The sequence below is a fragment of the Phalacrocorax aristotelis genome, chromosome 4 (assembly GCF_949628215.1).
Source record: "Phalacrocorax aristotelis chromosome 4, bGulAri2.1, whole genome shotgun sequence".
In the NCBI taxonomy this organism is placed as follows: domain Eukaryota; kingdom Metazoa; phylum Chordata; class Aves; order Suliformes; family Phalacrocoracidae; genus Phalacrocorax; species Phalacrocorax aristotelis.
Window position 1 is genome coordinate 17529102 of NC_134279.1, and position 15988 is coordinate 17545089.

Here is a 15988-nt window from a genome sequence, read left to right on the forward strand (position 1 = left end):
GACACCTGTACCCCTGAGAATCAGGCTATGAGCCATCCCAGGGGGGAATAATTTACTTCCTGAGCCCTCAGAGTAATAATGAATTTACATCATGGGATTTTCATGGGACTGGGAGCAAAAGGGAATGTAGTGGTGATGGAATCGTCAAGACCTGGCTGGCAATGGTTTTCCTTAACCTTACCTGTTGCGAAGCAGGAGCTTTGTATCCACTGTGAAGGGCAAAAAGCAGAGGTTTCAGTAGTCCCAAACTCACCCAGGGCTCTTTGCCCAGGGGAAAGGAGGCTGGCTGGCCTCGGCTGCTGCTTCTTACCTTAGTAGGGCAGCAGGCTCCTGACTCCTGTGCAGTTTGAAACACGCAGGTTTTGAAAGCAAGAGGCAAAATACTGCTGCTCAGCTGATGGGCAGCAGCTCGGCCTTTCAGGGAGCCTGGCTTGGTACAGGTAGTCACCAAGGCTGTGCAGCTGCATCGCCATAGAGCTGCAAGGTTGCCTCCTTCCAACACACACCCGCTCCGGGCTCTGTAGGAAATGGGCAGAGACCTATTGCTGAAAGGGGCAGAGCAAGTTTTTGGAGTGTCATTTTTATATTAGAATGCTCAGGTTTCTGACAGTAATAGCTGTAGCTAATAATAGGAAGAAATTACTCAGCATTGTGTTGTTACCCTACTGCTGTCTTAATTGCTGTATCAGTAGGCTTAATCACAAAGATGCTCCTGATGGAGAAGTGACTGTGGGCTTTCGTACCACACTCGGAGAATGTGAGAGATTTTGAAATCAGAAAACTAACTGAGCTCAGAAATGCGCACCCTTGCAAATCAGACAGTCCTCTACCGTTTCTGGAAGTACAAGGGCACGGTGCGATTGCCAAACTCAAATAAATTCTTTTTGCTGTAAAAATTCTGGAAGCGCTCGAAGGTCACTGTAACTGTATTAACTTCAGGGACTTCATTAAAGGATTCATTTTTTTAATTACGAAGAACATTATGGGTAAAAAAGTCCATTTTATGAAAACTCCACCCTAATAACAGAAAATGATGTTTGATTAATATTCCTATTTCTCAGAGGTGCTTAATACAGCATACAAATGCGAAGATTGATTAAGTAAAAGTCTCGGAATTACTGAGACTGCTGTAGCCTTGAAAATGTTTAAACGCAGCACACACTCTGTAGGGTAGTGATGAGAGAAAGCTTCGTACTTAATGACTGAAGTGGTGAAGGGTTATAGCTGACAGCTGATCCACTTGCAGGCAGAAGAGCTGTCATGTCTTACAGCAGTCTCGGTGACATCGATGTGATAATTCTGACCTGTGTGTCTGCATCCCCGCAACCCAGCTTCTAGTAATTTATTTAGCGGTATTTGCCCGCCTGGTGAGGCTGCAGGCTCCATTCTGGGAGACGCCCAGGACGCAGCTGGGCGAAGCCCGGCACTGCCTGCCGGGAGCAGGTGGTACCTGAGCTCCTGTCCCCCGGCACTGGCCCGATCACCCTGTGGGCAGAGGGAGGCTTGCGGTGCCTGCAAAGGTACTGAGCCGTGTTTTATTGCCAGCTCCAAAGAGAGTTGAACAACTACCTACTAACGTGGTAAGAACGATGTCCTGGTTGCGTCCCGATTAAATGGGGATGGCCTTAACTGCACTGTCTGCGCTCTGCTAAGCTGTAACTCTTAAGAAGCATGCTTTGGTAGCTGAAGTAATTGGAGATTGTAAAAGTAAATATGTTTCTAGTCACTGTTGCGCTGCTTGTGAAAACAGTGGTGCTTTCATTCACGCTGCTTAATTAGAGTCGCCTTTCACGCTGCTATTCTGGAGGAGGTGTCAGCATTTCCAATATAAACTACCAGAAGTAGAGGGTAAAAGCGGTCAGGTAAAATGCAGTCAGGAGTTCTTAGAGCACAGGGATTTTACAGGCCTTTGAAGAACAATCAGAATTGTATTTGATTTAGAAAATTCATGAGCCATATTTAGAGGTGCCGGCTAGCTTGCGTTGCCTCACTTGCAACCTGTGGTGTGTCAGTCACTGTCACTGCAATGACAGAGCTTGCGTGTTAACAAAAGAAAGCAAATGTTTTCATTTCCTTACTGAAGAGGGAACTTCTCTTTTAAAGCAAAAGACTAGCTACATTATTTACCTGTTACAAATCAAAGCTATATCAGATAAATATTGCTTGAGAGGCAGAGGCAGGTACGCAAATTTCAAAACTGACATTGCCTGTGGAACCTGAATTTTTCACTCCTTTGGTGCATCTTCATGCCAAGGCTGCTGGGCGGGGATGGTACCTTTGAAAATGTATGAGAACACGCCAGCAGAAAAGAGCTTGTGGCTCGGTTCTTGGTCTTGCAGCCTTGTCTAGCTGACCTTATCGTATTGTTTATATTTTAGTACCTCTGAGCCGACCTTCAATTCTCCCACATTCATTCCTCTTTGTTTTAAATTAGCGCTAGAAATGCTTCCCCAGCCCCAAAAGCCATGCAGCTTTTAAGGTTGCAGTTAGAAGGATCCTGACCGCAGACCCGTGTTCCTTGTGACACACCCGGTGCGCTTCCTAATATTCCCTTTTTCTTAAAGTGGTTGATTATTGTCAACTCTGTTAAAAGTTGATAACTTCGCTTAAGACAGAGAGGAACAAAAGTTTTAGCAGACTAAATAGGTGTAGAATATATATTATCCTTAAGGCTACATGATAGGGCGGTCTAGGGGTTTTCTTTTGAGTTGCTGTGTAAACTTAACCTGTCTCCTCTTGGGGAGCCTCATAACGTTATGCTAATTTCCATGCTCACACCTGGTTTTCCCCCACTGGACTGCTAACTTATTTATTGTATAGAATAAATTGTGCTCTCTTGATGAATGTTACAATTTTTCATTTCCCCTTTTGTCCATGTACTCACCAGACACCCATATGTACTTGATACTACTAAAGCTTGCTAAGAAGGCAGAATTAATAGTGCCCAGGTAGGTTTTTCTGTGATACCTATCTCGCTGCATTCAGAGGCTTCATACGAGTGTGACGAGGCAGGACTTAGCTTGACCTGCACAGAAGGGGAGCCACCAGCACAGCGAGGACAGCTGGCAGCGTGACAGAGATGGCCCCAACCCCCTCGCTTACATCCAGCGATGTGAAACTACTCCTCTTCAAGTTTAGGAAAGCAGTACGTTCATTGGGTCATTATCAAGCTCGCGTCAGCGTGCAAGGCTTAGCTTGCTTAGGTGCTGGCATTTGATGACACAGGCAGGGAGGAGGAGGAGGTAGTGGTGATTATACCAAGAGACCATTTCCTTCACTTTGTTTGGTTTTGTGTTATGTTTGGGGTATTTTTTGGCACCCTGTATACGCAGAAACGACCTCCTCCTAATGGGTAAAGTAAACCTTTGAACATCAGCAATTTTTTCCCTTGAAAACCAAATTATGTCTATGCTACTTACTTAGCATGCGTCTGTTTAATTAATTAGCATTGCCTCATGACATGCCAGATCATCGGGAATGAGCTAAGCAACAGCAGACTGGCTCGTATAGCGCTCAATAGCAGAAAGTCATGTGTTCGAGCAATCTCAGCACGTCTGTGTTGTGCATAAATTGCTTACATGTTTGCAAGAACAGCTGTGAAAGTCCTGAAGATAAGTAATAAGGTATGGTGCTACAGGACGGTAGTCTGTTGCTGCCTGTATTTTTTTTTTTCTATTTCCTTTTCTACTTTCCAGAAGTCCCCTTTTATTTACTCTGACAGAGGCTTTCTTGCAGAGTGCAGCTCTACATGTTAGGAATTGAAATGACAAATTTGTGTTTGATAAACCACGCAAGCAGAAGTGGTTTAAGTCCTTTGCAAGGACATAAGGCACCAAAATGAAGCTGTGCATAACTTCTGAGTTTTCAAACAGCAGAGGCCCTAGTTTTTCTTCAGTCATACAACACAGTAATTTGGTGAGCTGCAACGGAAATTAATGCACTAGCAGAAACCTAGACGCACTCCATTCACGGGTGCCTCAGAAGCTGACTTTGCCTTGTGTTTTTCTTAAAGATTGCAAAGGGTCCAACATACGGTAAGGCTTCAGGAGACTCATTTAGATCACAGCACCCAAAAAAATATAGTTTTGCAATAACATTGTCTTGCTAGCAAAGGTGATGAACAAGTACTCCTTGATTGTATCGAAGTACTACATAAAATGGACCCAGCAAAAGCCTGCCTGCATGTAGGTTGAGCCATGAGATTGCTTTGCCGTGTTTTTATCATTAAAATAGAAGGAATTCCCCGAGCGGTGATGCTGGAAGAGGTCGTCTTGTCTTCACAGTTCTCTTGCTCCAGTGGCATGTTGTTTTATAGCAAAGACAAGCTGCAGTTTGCGATTTTGTGTGGAGAAAATAGCGCAAAACAAGAGACAAAACAAATGAAAATGCTCAAAAGCCAAAATTAATGTTCTTTTTTGTAGTGCGATTAAGTTTCCCATAACATGTAGACAAAAACGAAGGTCTGTAACTGGCAAATGAGACCAACGCAACTTGAGACAAGGTAGAAGAAATCAGACTACGTTTATTGGTGCTTTGAAGGCACAGGGTATTTTTTTTTCCCCCACACACCAAAATCTCACGGTACCTGTATGCGATTTAGTACTTCAGCTCACGTTCCTCTTACAGCTGGAGACCACCTTTATTAGGATTCTAAAATGGCTGTCCCGTTGCCATTTGGGAGAACTGTGATACGGTTTCACCTGTGAAAACCTTTGCCAGCCAGAGGAAGCCAAGGGAGTGCCGTGGCGCAGTGTAAGATGCGGTTTTGTCCTGCTGGTGGAGGTGGTCCCGTGCTAACGGATAACTTGGTACTTGCGCTGTGACAGAACAAAGCTTCCTGCTCTGTCGCTGAAGAGCTAATTAGAAATTTTTGTCTTCAAAATTCTCAGCATTATGGTTAATCTACCGAGAGAAAGCAAAAGTGTGCTGTTAGCCACCAGTACAAAAATAGAGAACTGAGGGGGTTTTTCCAAAAAGAAATATTCCTCTAAATATTGCCTCCGTAGTTTAATGAGTAGTAAGCAGGAAAAAAGCTTGGGGGGGTGTGTGTATTAGAAGATTTATTTATATATAAATAGACATGCTTTACCAGATGAACAATTTCATATGGGCTGCGATGCTATAAAGCCTGAAATGCTACGCATTCATGCTACTGAGCTAAAAACATTGGCTGCTCTGGCAGTTGTAGGTTGTGGCCTCTGGAGCCTGCGCTGGAGTTAAATCAGATTATTTGGTTAACGAACATGTATCCAGCTGAAATTTAGAGACACAATAGTTTACGGCTGATCTTTTCCCTCTGGGCAGAAGGCTTTATTTTCATGCGTATTGAGTGCCTCTAGTTTTCATGGTGGCCAGTTGCCCGTTAGTGAAATGAAAAGTGTAGTTACGCTCCAAGATCAAATCTGTGGCGTCTTGGTTTCTCCTAGTTAGCTGATTTTTTAACACGTTAAGTAGCACTTCGGGATTTGAGTTGTTTTGTTTGCTTTTTAACCCCTGCCAATAGACTGCCGAGGCAGAGTTTAGATGCCATTTCTTGGTAATAATCATTATCAGCAAGCTGCTGTTTGCATGTGAAGTTCTCTGTGTTTTTCCTAAAAAGCATTTCTTTCTGTATTTCAGCTTGTTAGTGACTTGTTGGAATTCTGTTTCTACACCTTCCGAGAGTCTCAGGCACTGAAAGTAGAGTTTCCAGCCATGCTGGTGGAAATCATCAGTGACCAGCTACCAAAGGTGGAATCCGGGAATGCCAAGCCCCTGTACTTTCACAGGAAGTGATAGAAAATGTCTTAAATGGAAGAACTTTGCCTTAAGTTTCCCTGTGTTATTCCACACCCATGAAGGACCCAAGAAACCGTATTTTAAACATGCTATTTACACTTGTTCAGCAGTCTCTCGAATAGTCTAAAATCATACGAAGGGTTTGGGGAATGGAAGGCAGTTGACTTGGATTTGGCAAGACCTAGATGTTTGCAGATTACCCCATAACCCTAAAACACTTAGAAAATGTTCCTGTTCCTCTGGATGAAAAGCCATATCTAGTCAATAACTCTTTGATTTTGATATTTTAACAGATGGAGTTTTAAATATGCCATGTAGTTTCTGGTATTGTTTGCTTGTTTTAAAAGGGTTCGAAAACTGGTGAGAACTTTTTAAAGCTTACCCTTGGTTTGCACATAAAACGTAAAGTCAATATGGGGCATTAATATTCTTTTCTTGTAAAAAAACAAAAACAAAAAACAAAAATGAAACCTATATATACACACACACACACACACACACACACAAAAACCCTAACGTGTAAAGTAATAACAGAACATTTGGTGTGGAATACTCTGTTATCCCCACCTGTGGCATTTGTTATCCCATGTTATCCCATCATAGATGATATACACTGTGTTAAGTGTCCATTTACTATTTAATTAAAGAGGATAAGATGTGAGAACAAATGCCCTGGTATCAATTTATAGTATCTATTGTGCTGGCTTTACAAATAATTTTTTGCAGTCTTTTGCTGTACTGTACATTGCTGTATGTATAAATTGTGAAGGACCTGAAATAAGGTGTAAGGAACTTTTGTAAATGAGACAAAAAAAATCTTTAATGGTTAATAGGATGAATGGGAAAGTATTTTTGAAAGAACTCTATTTTGCTGGAGACTATTTAAGTACTATCTTTGTCTAAACAAACAAGGTAATTTTTTTGTAAAGTGAAATGTTCTGCATGCATAATGAACCGTTTACAGTGTATTTAAGAAAGGGAAAGCTGTGCCTTTTTTAGCATCATATCTAATTTACCATCCTACAGTATCTGTTGTAAATAACCACACTTAACCTTTTCAGTTGTATTTAAGCCTTTCTATTTTCCTCTCTATTGTTCTCCCTTTTGTCTCGCTTGCAAGCGTATGTGACTTGAGCACATCTTAGGAGTCCTGCTTCATATTTCTGTCGGAAACTACACTATGTTGCGTTTGCCACTTTACGAAGGTTTCATTTAACAAGACAAATTACGGTCTCTCCAAAGCTTTTGCCAGCTTAATGGTATAGTGAGTTCTTGCCCTCTGTTCCCTGTCTCTCTCCGGGGAACGGGGGTGCGTAAGCTGTTGAGTGATTTTTCTTGTTTTTTATTAAGGTTTCCCAGTTTGTTTGTTTTTTTCCTTTGAATAGTGGATACAGAGACCATCTTAAAAGGTTAGATTATTGTTTCAGATGGGGGAGAGTGATGTCTGGTTATGATGAAGGGAACATGCAGATCATTACAGTAAGTATATTGAACAGATTTGTACTGGTGAGAGGGACGGCAAGGTACCGATACGGGCAGATTAGCTGAGTAGAATTTTTAGTGACAAACTAAAACCGTACGTAATTTTGTAAGCATTTTTGTAATAATCAGAATACATCTGAGAAGACAAACATTCACACTACAAGTTCAGCTCAGTTGGTCTGATTTTGTCTCAAAAATGTTTTCTCTAGAATACGACTGCAAAGAAGAAAAATTTTTGAGGTGATTTTCACTATTTTGCAATTTGTAAGCAAATACAAAATTTTGGAGTAGAATAGAGGACAGGTGAACTTTTCTGAGGCTCAGCCGTTGCTACCATACGCTCGTGTTTAAATAGAATAGTTTTTCAAAGTCCTAATCTATAGTGTTCTCTCTGGGTGCCACTGGTATGTTTGAGCTCTAGTGTGTCCCTTGGCCCGTCAGAATGTAGCATTTCTTTTAAACGGTGGTCGGATTGAGAATTCTACAGCCTTTCTGAGTCCAAATTTTGAGGTGTGCTTTGGTGCACTGAAGACAGTCAGTGCTACTTGTCTTTTTAAATGACACCTGCCTTATGCAATGGGTAATCTGTAAAGACTGTATTCAGAGAGGTTTTTTATATATAAATATATACATACATATATTATTTGCATTTTGGAAGTCTAATTCATAGGCAGATCTTTAAATACTGACCTGCACAGCAATATGAAAGCCAAACTTCCAACATGAGATACACAGCATGCAGACTGGTTGTTTACAGTAAAGATGCAGTCATACATCCATCTTTTCATTCACTTTTTTTTTGGGTTTTTTTTTTTTTGAAGTCTAAAATAGAAAATTTCAAAGCCAGGTTCTGGGTGAATACAGTCTGCAGCAGCTTTTTATATTAACAAAGTTACTGCCTCCTTTTCTGTCTCAGAGTAACTTTGCTTGATTAAAATAGCAAAGCCATATTCCACACTTCACTGTTAAATGCCTGTCCCAGTCCAAATTGTTGTCTGTTTGCTCCTATTTTTGTACCTTATTACTTTTAATCTTGGTTTGGTACAATTCATAATTCACAGAAACTTCATATAATTAAACACACTAAATTAGTTTTAAAAAGCAATTTATATCTTTATGCAAAAACGTATGTCTGTCTTTGCAAACAACTGTAAGCAGATTATAATAAATCCTTTACTTTAATCACCTGTTGTTTATGAAACCATTCATTGATGATTATTTTTTGCTAGAGAGCATTGAAGTAATAGATACAATTGGATATAGATGTTGTAAGAGGCAGTATTCTCTTATCAAAGACACTTAAGCAGAATAGCCATCACTTTTTTTATCTAAACATGTGTACAGAAAAGAAAAAAAAAAAAACACAACACACACAAAAAAACCAACCTCTAGTTTTTAGCTACCGGGAAGTTACGTTCTTTTGAATTTGTTTAGAATGAAATAGGCATTTGTCTCCTGCAAAATACAAGACAAACTAAAACACCTTTTAGAAGTGGGCTTCTGTTCATTGAGCTAAATTATTTTGTTGTAAGAAGGAACGGGGATATACAGCAAGAGCATTGTATACACAGTTAAAAATGTAAAATAGTGTTAATGTACTGCAGTGGGTATTTCAGGAATACTACACATCGTGCAGCTGTTCAGTTGCGCGACATAAAATAGACGAGACTAAAGTTTGCAATATCAAAATCTTATTAAAAAGATACTTTACAATCAATAATGCAAAAAGCTAATTCACAGGGTGGTGTTTTTCACTGACTTGTTTAAACATTTATGAAATTAAACAATTCTACAGTTAATGCACTTTTAATTGTTTATTAAAGATTTGACTTTTTCTTTTTTTAGAGCAATGTTTTCAGCTGGAGGTCAATGACTTGATAAGATAGACAGCAGTTCTGAGGCTAGGAAGCTCAGAGGAATGTTTAAGAATTCTTGGAGTTTAAATAGATTCCTGGATGAAAAATAAAAGCAGCCAGCAGTATGGTGTAAACAGTAAAATCTATGCATAATGATGCATTTATAATTAGGGGTTTGCTTCTGTATGTTTAAAGCTTTTTAAATAAATAGAAAATATTGTTTGGTCTTTATGTTAATGTCTGCAAGTACCTATTTTTTTCTCTTTTTTTATACAAATTGTACAAATATACATGAATTAAACTGGTTTGATTGCAAGTATTTCTTGCATTTTAATGTCAGATAGGTGCTGGTGCAGTGATAACCTTAGAGACAAGCTTCCGCTCATCTAGAAACAATATTAAGTAACATAAAGTAACTAACAACGTAATAATGGCTTCTTTCTTTATACACCTAGAAACTTGGTTTCACCAAGCTCTATTAGTTTGGATGATGCAGCACATACGATGGCTTCAGCCCGAGAGCAGCTACCTGCGCTGTAGAACACGGAATGCCCAGCCGTGAGGAATTTGCTCCACTTAACCTGCATAACGGTGCTTGCCAAATGACGTGCTGACACTGTTACACGCACAAGCCTCGTCCCGCTCCCAGAAACAAACCCAGCAACCGCCAACAGCCAGACAAGTCTGGCTTCCAGGTTCAGTTAACCTAGAGCTGCTGTACCCACTGGCCAAAGTTAGAGCTTCTCTCATGGAATAGGGATTCACTATTTTACACACACAAGGTTTCCCCAGTGGCTAGATCAAACTGCCTTCTCAGGGTCAGGTCTTCTCCAGTTATATTAATAGTGAGATAGGTAGAAGGGGAAATATAAACTCTTGCTATCCTGATTTGTTCTGTGCACTATTAAGCTCAAAAATTCACCGCTAGGTTCAGCACGAGGCTAGGTCTGTGGTGCGAGACCACCATCTAACTGCGTTTTGGTCTTTTAATAAGTTACACAAAATTTATTGCCGAAACTCCCTGCACCTGCCTTCTGTTTGCTGAATTGTCAGAAGAGTAGTAGAGGATCAGCAGTGTTAAGAAAAATCTCCCATATGTTTACAAGCAGATGTAGCTGTCATATGCTGTTCTAGAAATAAGAAAACACTATCGCTACTTAAAAACGTAATGGAACTTGTGATCTGACCTCAAGCTGGGACACTGCTTTCTTTCAGGTACCTACAGAGACTGGGGGTTTATGATGAGTACAATATTACTAAGATAGAAAGGAGTGAAAAATGCCCTTTCATTTCAAAGATTATGCCATGCCGTAAGGTTTTTGAAAGAACACCGTAATCATAGATGTCAATAGGATGAAGTTTATTTGGTGCTTACCTGTGGTTACTGCAAGCACAGGTGAGGGCACGCTGTTGAACTCTGCTCTAGAATATGATGTCCAAGGCCCATTCAGCTTAAAAGGTGAAACTCCAGTGAAGACTTCTGATTAAACTGTGTTTAGCACTGGTGCATTTACAGCCTACATAAGCCTTCTGTCAGCAACTTTCCTCTTTAAATTGCAAACCAGGTAAGAACTGTGAAATGAGTTAAGAGAACAAGGAACAGAGCAGTGAGAAGGGCAGGTTTCTCCCTGCATCTTTTCTGTGATACATTTACAGAGGCTCAGCTAACAAAAGCTGCAAGCAATGTAGCAGGAACGCTTACTTTCATTACAGGGCAGATAAATCAGCCAATAAGATTTTCTTTTTTTCTTTCACTTCTGATGAAGCCTGCCACAAAGATCAGCTGGGACAAGTAACAACATAAACAGCCTGAAAACCACAGGGTTTTTCGCCCAGCAGAGTGAAAATGCTGCCTGGCCAAGGAGCAGAGCTGCACACTGTCCAGTGACTAACACAGACTGTAAATTCCTACTGATCCCGGCTAGTCAGGAGTCTTAGCTTTTCCATTAATTACTCAGCAAACACGTATTTGACCTTAATATCCAGGCTGAGGGAGTCAATCTCTGGCCCCACAGTGATGGCAAAGCAAATGTCCTTTTGCATAAAAAGCACAAAATGGTGGGTGGTTTGGGTTTTGGTGTTTTGTTTGGTGGGGTTTTTTTGGGGGGGGAGGGGGGTTGGTGGTTTGTTTTGGGTTTTTTTCTAATTTTCAGCCTGTGTCATGCATTTACTACCAGGAGTCTCAGCTTTTGAAAAACTGACAAGTACATGCCCCTACACACAGTAACTAGCACATAGCAAGGGAGCAGGACCCCGACCTGAGGAGTAAGCTGAACCTGTACACACAGCTGTGATATGCGAGCAGTTCCCCGTGAGAGGATGGAGTCAGGCCAGACCCACAGAGACCAAACACTCAGGCTGCCAGGCCGAAAGAGGAGAGCCCTTTGACAGGCCTTCTCCACAACCGAAGCCCCATCCTCCTTCCTGCCTCAAGTTAAGAGCACGTTACGCTGCTCTTCCCAAAGCTACTAAGCCATGGAAAAGCCAGACAAGAGGCATGCGCTAAGGCCCAGCTTCGGGAAGGAAAACAATCTCAAAGGATAGGAAAGGGGCCCGGCTTTCCTTTTATCATTTTTAATTTTTAGCATCCTTTAATCTCTGCTTCCAAGCAGTTGGGATGAGGGCATCGTTTACAGCGCCATTCAGCAGTGAGGCTGATGACTGAGATGTGCTATGGCTATGCGTCTGTACAAGTCTGTAGCTGGCGGTGGTATGACAGGGCTGATGTGGAAACCCCTATGGTGGGTAGCAATTACCACAACTGAATTCCTAAGAGGCAGTGTGGGTAGCCTGAAGGCCAGATCTGATCTGGCTCAGCTCACACCACTGCCTTTAGACAATGTCTAGGATGTCAGAAAGTTTGGCTTAGTATTACCTCTGCTCAGTGTACCATTTCTCAGCAGAAAAGGGTTGTTTGGGTTCTGTGTGTCTCCAGAAGTAACAGGAGTCTCAAAACAGCTCACCTAATGGCAAAAAGGGTCAAAGGATTGGATGGAAAGGACACTGAGTCTTTTTAAAGTCTGCCTCTATAGATCTGCCTTTCTAAACCACTTCAGTTAAAAGAAAAAAAGGGGGGGGAACCCACACAAAAACCAAAACCAAACAAACCAAACCACAGACCTAGAGCTGAGCCATACATTGAGACTTTTGGAAGACAGCAGCCAGAACAAGATCAAACATGCACTGCACAGTTAAAACAACAACAAAACAAATGGAAGTGGCTTACAAAGCTTGTAAGCTTTAGGTTATCCCAGCTTTGCTAGCTGACCAGCCAGCATACCTAGCTGCCACACCTACCAGGCTAACACCAAAGATTTACAGGCTCCCTCTCCTTTCAACATTTTCTACCAACAGGTAGCCATGAAAACTGAGTCTGGCCACACGAACAACATCCTGCCTCCAGAATGACTCTTTAAGGCCACAACTGAGTTGATGCGAGCTGTGGGCCCAGGCGACACGCTAACCAGCCAGGACAGTGCTTTGCCATGTGAACAACTCTGAGTAAGGAAACCTGCAATCTGTTGCTCTGTGTACAACTATTTCCTTAATACTGAGTTGAGGAGCAAATCAAAGAATTTGCTCTCCTTCTCAGACATCCAAAAGTCATCTCCAGCGCTTGGGGCACTTAGCCACTATGCCAAGACAAGAATTGCCTAAAAGCTGTATGGCAGAGAGTCACTGCTCAAATACCACGAGAATACACCAAATGAAACTCCTCCAAGCTATGAGGTTTAGCGCTGGAGAGCTGTACGGACTTGGCCCACCACTGCTCCATCTGGAAATGATTTGCGCATACTCCAGTGGTCTATGCAGTCTGGGCAAAGGAACAAAATAATGGTATGGAGCTAAATCTTATGGGGTGGGGGAAGCCATCCCAACCTTAAGGCAGCATTAACCATTAACTGGTTTACTAATCACATTAGTTAGAAAAACTTGCAAGCTAAGTATATCTGCAGTAAATGACTCAAAATCCACAGAGTCCAGTTGAACAAAGACGCAAGCCTGCGTTAGCATGCCATCCCATCACATCTTCCTGCAGCCTGTCCGCTACCTCCCAGAGGGTCCTACTTGAGAGGAAAATACAAAGATCAATGATAAACTGCATGTAACTTTTTTTTTAAGCACAAGGCAGATTTATACACCACACCACAAGATTCCTGTAAGCTTTTTCTATGACCACAGATAGATAGCTCTCTTTCTTACTGCTCACATAGTTGTACAAATTATGAGGCAGCTACTTGAGGATTCTGATGCTATGAAGTATCATTAAGACCTTACAACTGAAAATTACAGGGGAGGAAGAAAGGGAAGCTCAAGGAGGAGCTAGACAGACAGAAAACAGATGAAATGAAAGATGCCTCCAGGACACACAAGGATCATAGCCAGAGAGTCTCCTTTCCTTTTGGCTTGAGCTTGTAGAGTTGCCTGTTTTAAGTGAGGAAAGTTCCCCATCCATTTTGGAGCCTGCCTGAGGCTGACTGCATACAGCTGCCAATAATTATTTCACGTCATAACTTACAGAACCACAGCAAAATATTCTCCAACATAGGAATGACTTAGGTCAAATAGCAAATAACATTTTATTTCATTTACAGTGATATTTCTGAGTAGCAAAGAAACCATGATATATAGAGGCAGGTAATAAAAGTTCGTGTGTCTTATCTTTATAAAATAAATGAAATCATACAACATAAACGAATGTGTTCTTTGAAGACATTTGAAAAATAGCATGTCTTGATACCTATTATTTTACTTACTGGTGTCTGTTCCATACTGTCTATTCCACTTCGAAATATAATTTAACTGTCAGCATTATAGCTTTTTTTAATCCGACAGGATTTTCCAAACCCAAATAATATTCTGTTAAAAATGCTGCTTATTGATAGTATCCTGGAGATTGTGTAAGTTTATAAAAATCTTCTTCAACTGATAGTTGACTCACAGATCAACTAAATATTTTACTTAAAATGCTAGTTATATCTTGCAAACAATCATACCACTACTGCTCTTTACAACTGAAAAAAGCACCCTATTAAAAAATTAACCTATCCCTCCATCCCCCTTTCCTGCCCCTCCACCCATTCAAACCCTTAAAGAACCTTTTTTTGTAATTTGTATTTGGCAACACTTAATGTCTTTATACAGATTAGGGTCTTCAACCCATAGTCAGGCTCTTCATTGATTAAAAGCAGTCACAAAAGTAGAGAGCAGTGACTCTTAACAAAAATCCATGGATACCATGTACACCTTCTTGGCGTTCAATGCACGAAGCTATAAAAACTGAACATAATTTTGTGGAATAAGTCCTCGCTTGCCATTTAGCGTGCCTTCTAGCCATCCTGGTTCTCTGGAAAATTGCACTGCAAAAGAAAAGGAAAAAAATTACTGCATCTTTTCATGCTTGAATTAGTACTTTTAGCTTCAGCTCCATGACACCAGGCAAAGCATCCGTAAAAACATCCAGTCTTTTGCAATGACCAGTTTAAGAATCTAGCTAGGAAAGATGAAGAGGATGATTAACTTAAATACTTGTATAATATAGGTGCTTGAACTATCTTCTGCAAAGTATACATGGTGAAATAGCTTTTAGATGCAGGAGACTTCATTAAGGAAACTTAGGATGGGGTTATAAAACAGAAAATATGAGGAGAAGTCAGAATTCATATCAAACAGTGGGAAACAATTCCAATAGCTGGTAGCAAAGCAAGAGGAAAACCCTGTCTTGAGCAGAGGTGATGAATCTGGAAGCTCAGAGCCACAGAAAAAAATGGCATAGGACCTTACTCTGCATGAAAAGTAAGCATGTAAAGGATTATAGGGGACATAGAAATGAGCCAGATCTCACTCCACGTATCATCTCTTCAATGGACAAACCCTGAATCATTCTTCTGGTTAAATCATCTCTCTGAAATTCAAATACATAATGCTATTCACAAAACACGAAGGAAAGCCATGAAAAATACATGCCTTGTTCCTCAGTGCCATTTTAAGTGCTGATCTCAAGTTATGCAAGAGTATCCGTGAATATAAAATAAGACAAATTTCACCTCAGACGCTACATGCCCCATAAGTTATTCTGTGAGCAACAGAACTAATGAAAACTGGCTTCCTGTATGTATTCTGGCCACATTTGACAGGAAGTTAAAAAAAGAAGCATAAGCCTTATTTCTTTGGTAAACAGATTAAGAAGTCCTCAAATTCCCCTATCAAATTTCTTATAAGAGAATATGATACAGGTAGCTACTTACCTATGGAACTGTAAAATCCCATACTTTTAGCAACCTACAAAATTCTCTACCATATTAATTTATCCTCACAGTGCTTCTGAGACAGATATTATTTAGGAAAGAGATCAGACAAATGCTAAAACATGCTGCCAGCCATGTCAGTGCTTTATTTAAAACACATTAACACATCGGGGAATGTGGTATTTGTAGCCTTCTACAAATCAGGGAAATAACAGTTAAGAGAGCGCAACATGTTAAGTCTCACTTTCGAAAGCATTTTAAGGCTCTAAATTTGAGCACTTAAAACATACTTTCCCCTCATCTCTTCCCTGTGTCCTATTATTGTCAGGCAGTGAAGCTAGGAGCTATGCGAAGAAACCATGGTTTAGACATCAGCTATACCTCCAAGAAATCCAGAAAACAAAACCACTTTCAAATGATACTGATAGTTTAGATTCAGGTCAAAAGTCTGGGCTTATATTTATTATGAATATGTTTGACAGATTCCAAAGTAAAAATACACAGAGAAAATTACCTTTTAGGATCTCTGCACACACAGTAACTTACATTACTATTAGTAATTAGCAGGCCCTCCTCTCCCTTTGTCATTTTTATTCCACAATTACAGAGTACACATGCATTTGA

At 40.7% G+C, this 15988-nt stretch overlaps 2 protein-coding genes across 9 annotated transcripts in view; one reads left to right on the plus strand and one right to left on the minus strand.

Moving 5' to 3' along the window:
- The window catches only part of NR3C2 (nuclear receptor subfamily 3 group C member 2), a 215095-nt gene extending 206653 nt beyond the window's left edge, over window positions 1–8442 (plus strand). For 5 of the 6 annotated variants that reach the window (XM_075090423.1, XM_075090425.1, XM_075090421.1 and 2 more), the window contains one exon: window positions 5620–8442. In XM_075090423.1, the coding sequence (XP_074946524.1) occupies window positions 5620–5775 (156 nt within the window). In that variant the 3' untranslated portion in view covers window positions 5776–8442. The remainder of the gene's footprint in view (window positions 1–5619) is intronic. The other variant, XM_075090424.1, reaches the window with a different exon arrangement.
- Window positions 8443–8938: 496 nt separating this feature from the next.
- ARHGAP10 (Rho GTPase activating protein 10) overlaps window positions 8939–15988 on the minus strand; it is a 161683-nt gene continuing 154633 nt past the window's right edge. For 2 of the 3 annotated variants that reach the window (XM_075090433.1, XM_075090431.1), the window contains one exon: window positions 13673–14476. In XM_075090433.1, the coding sequence (XP_074946534.1) occupies window positions 14388–14476 (89 nt within the window). In that variant the 3' untranslated portion in view covers window positions 13673–14387. Of the gene's footprint in view, window positions 10689–13672; window positions 14477–15988 lie in introns of those variants that run through there. The other variant, XM_075090432.1, reaches the window with a different exon arrangement.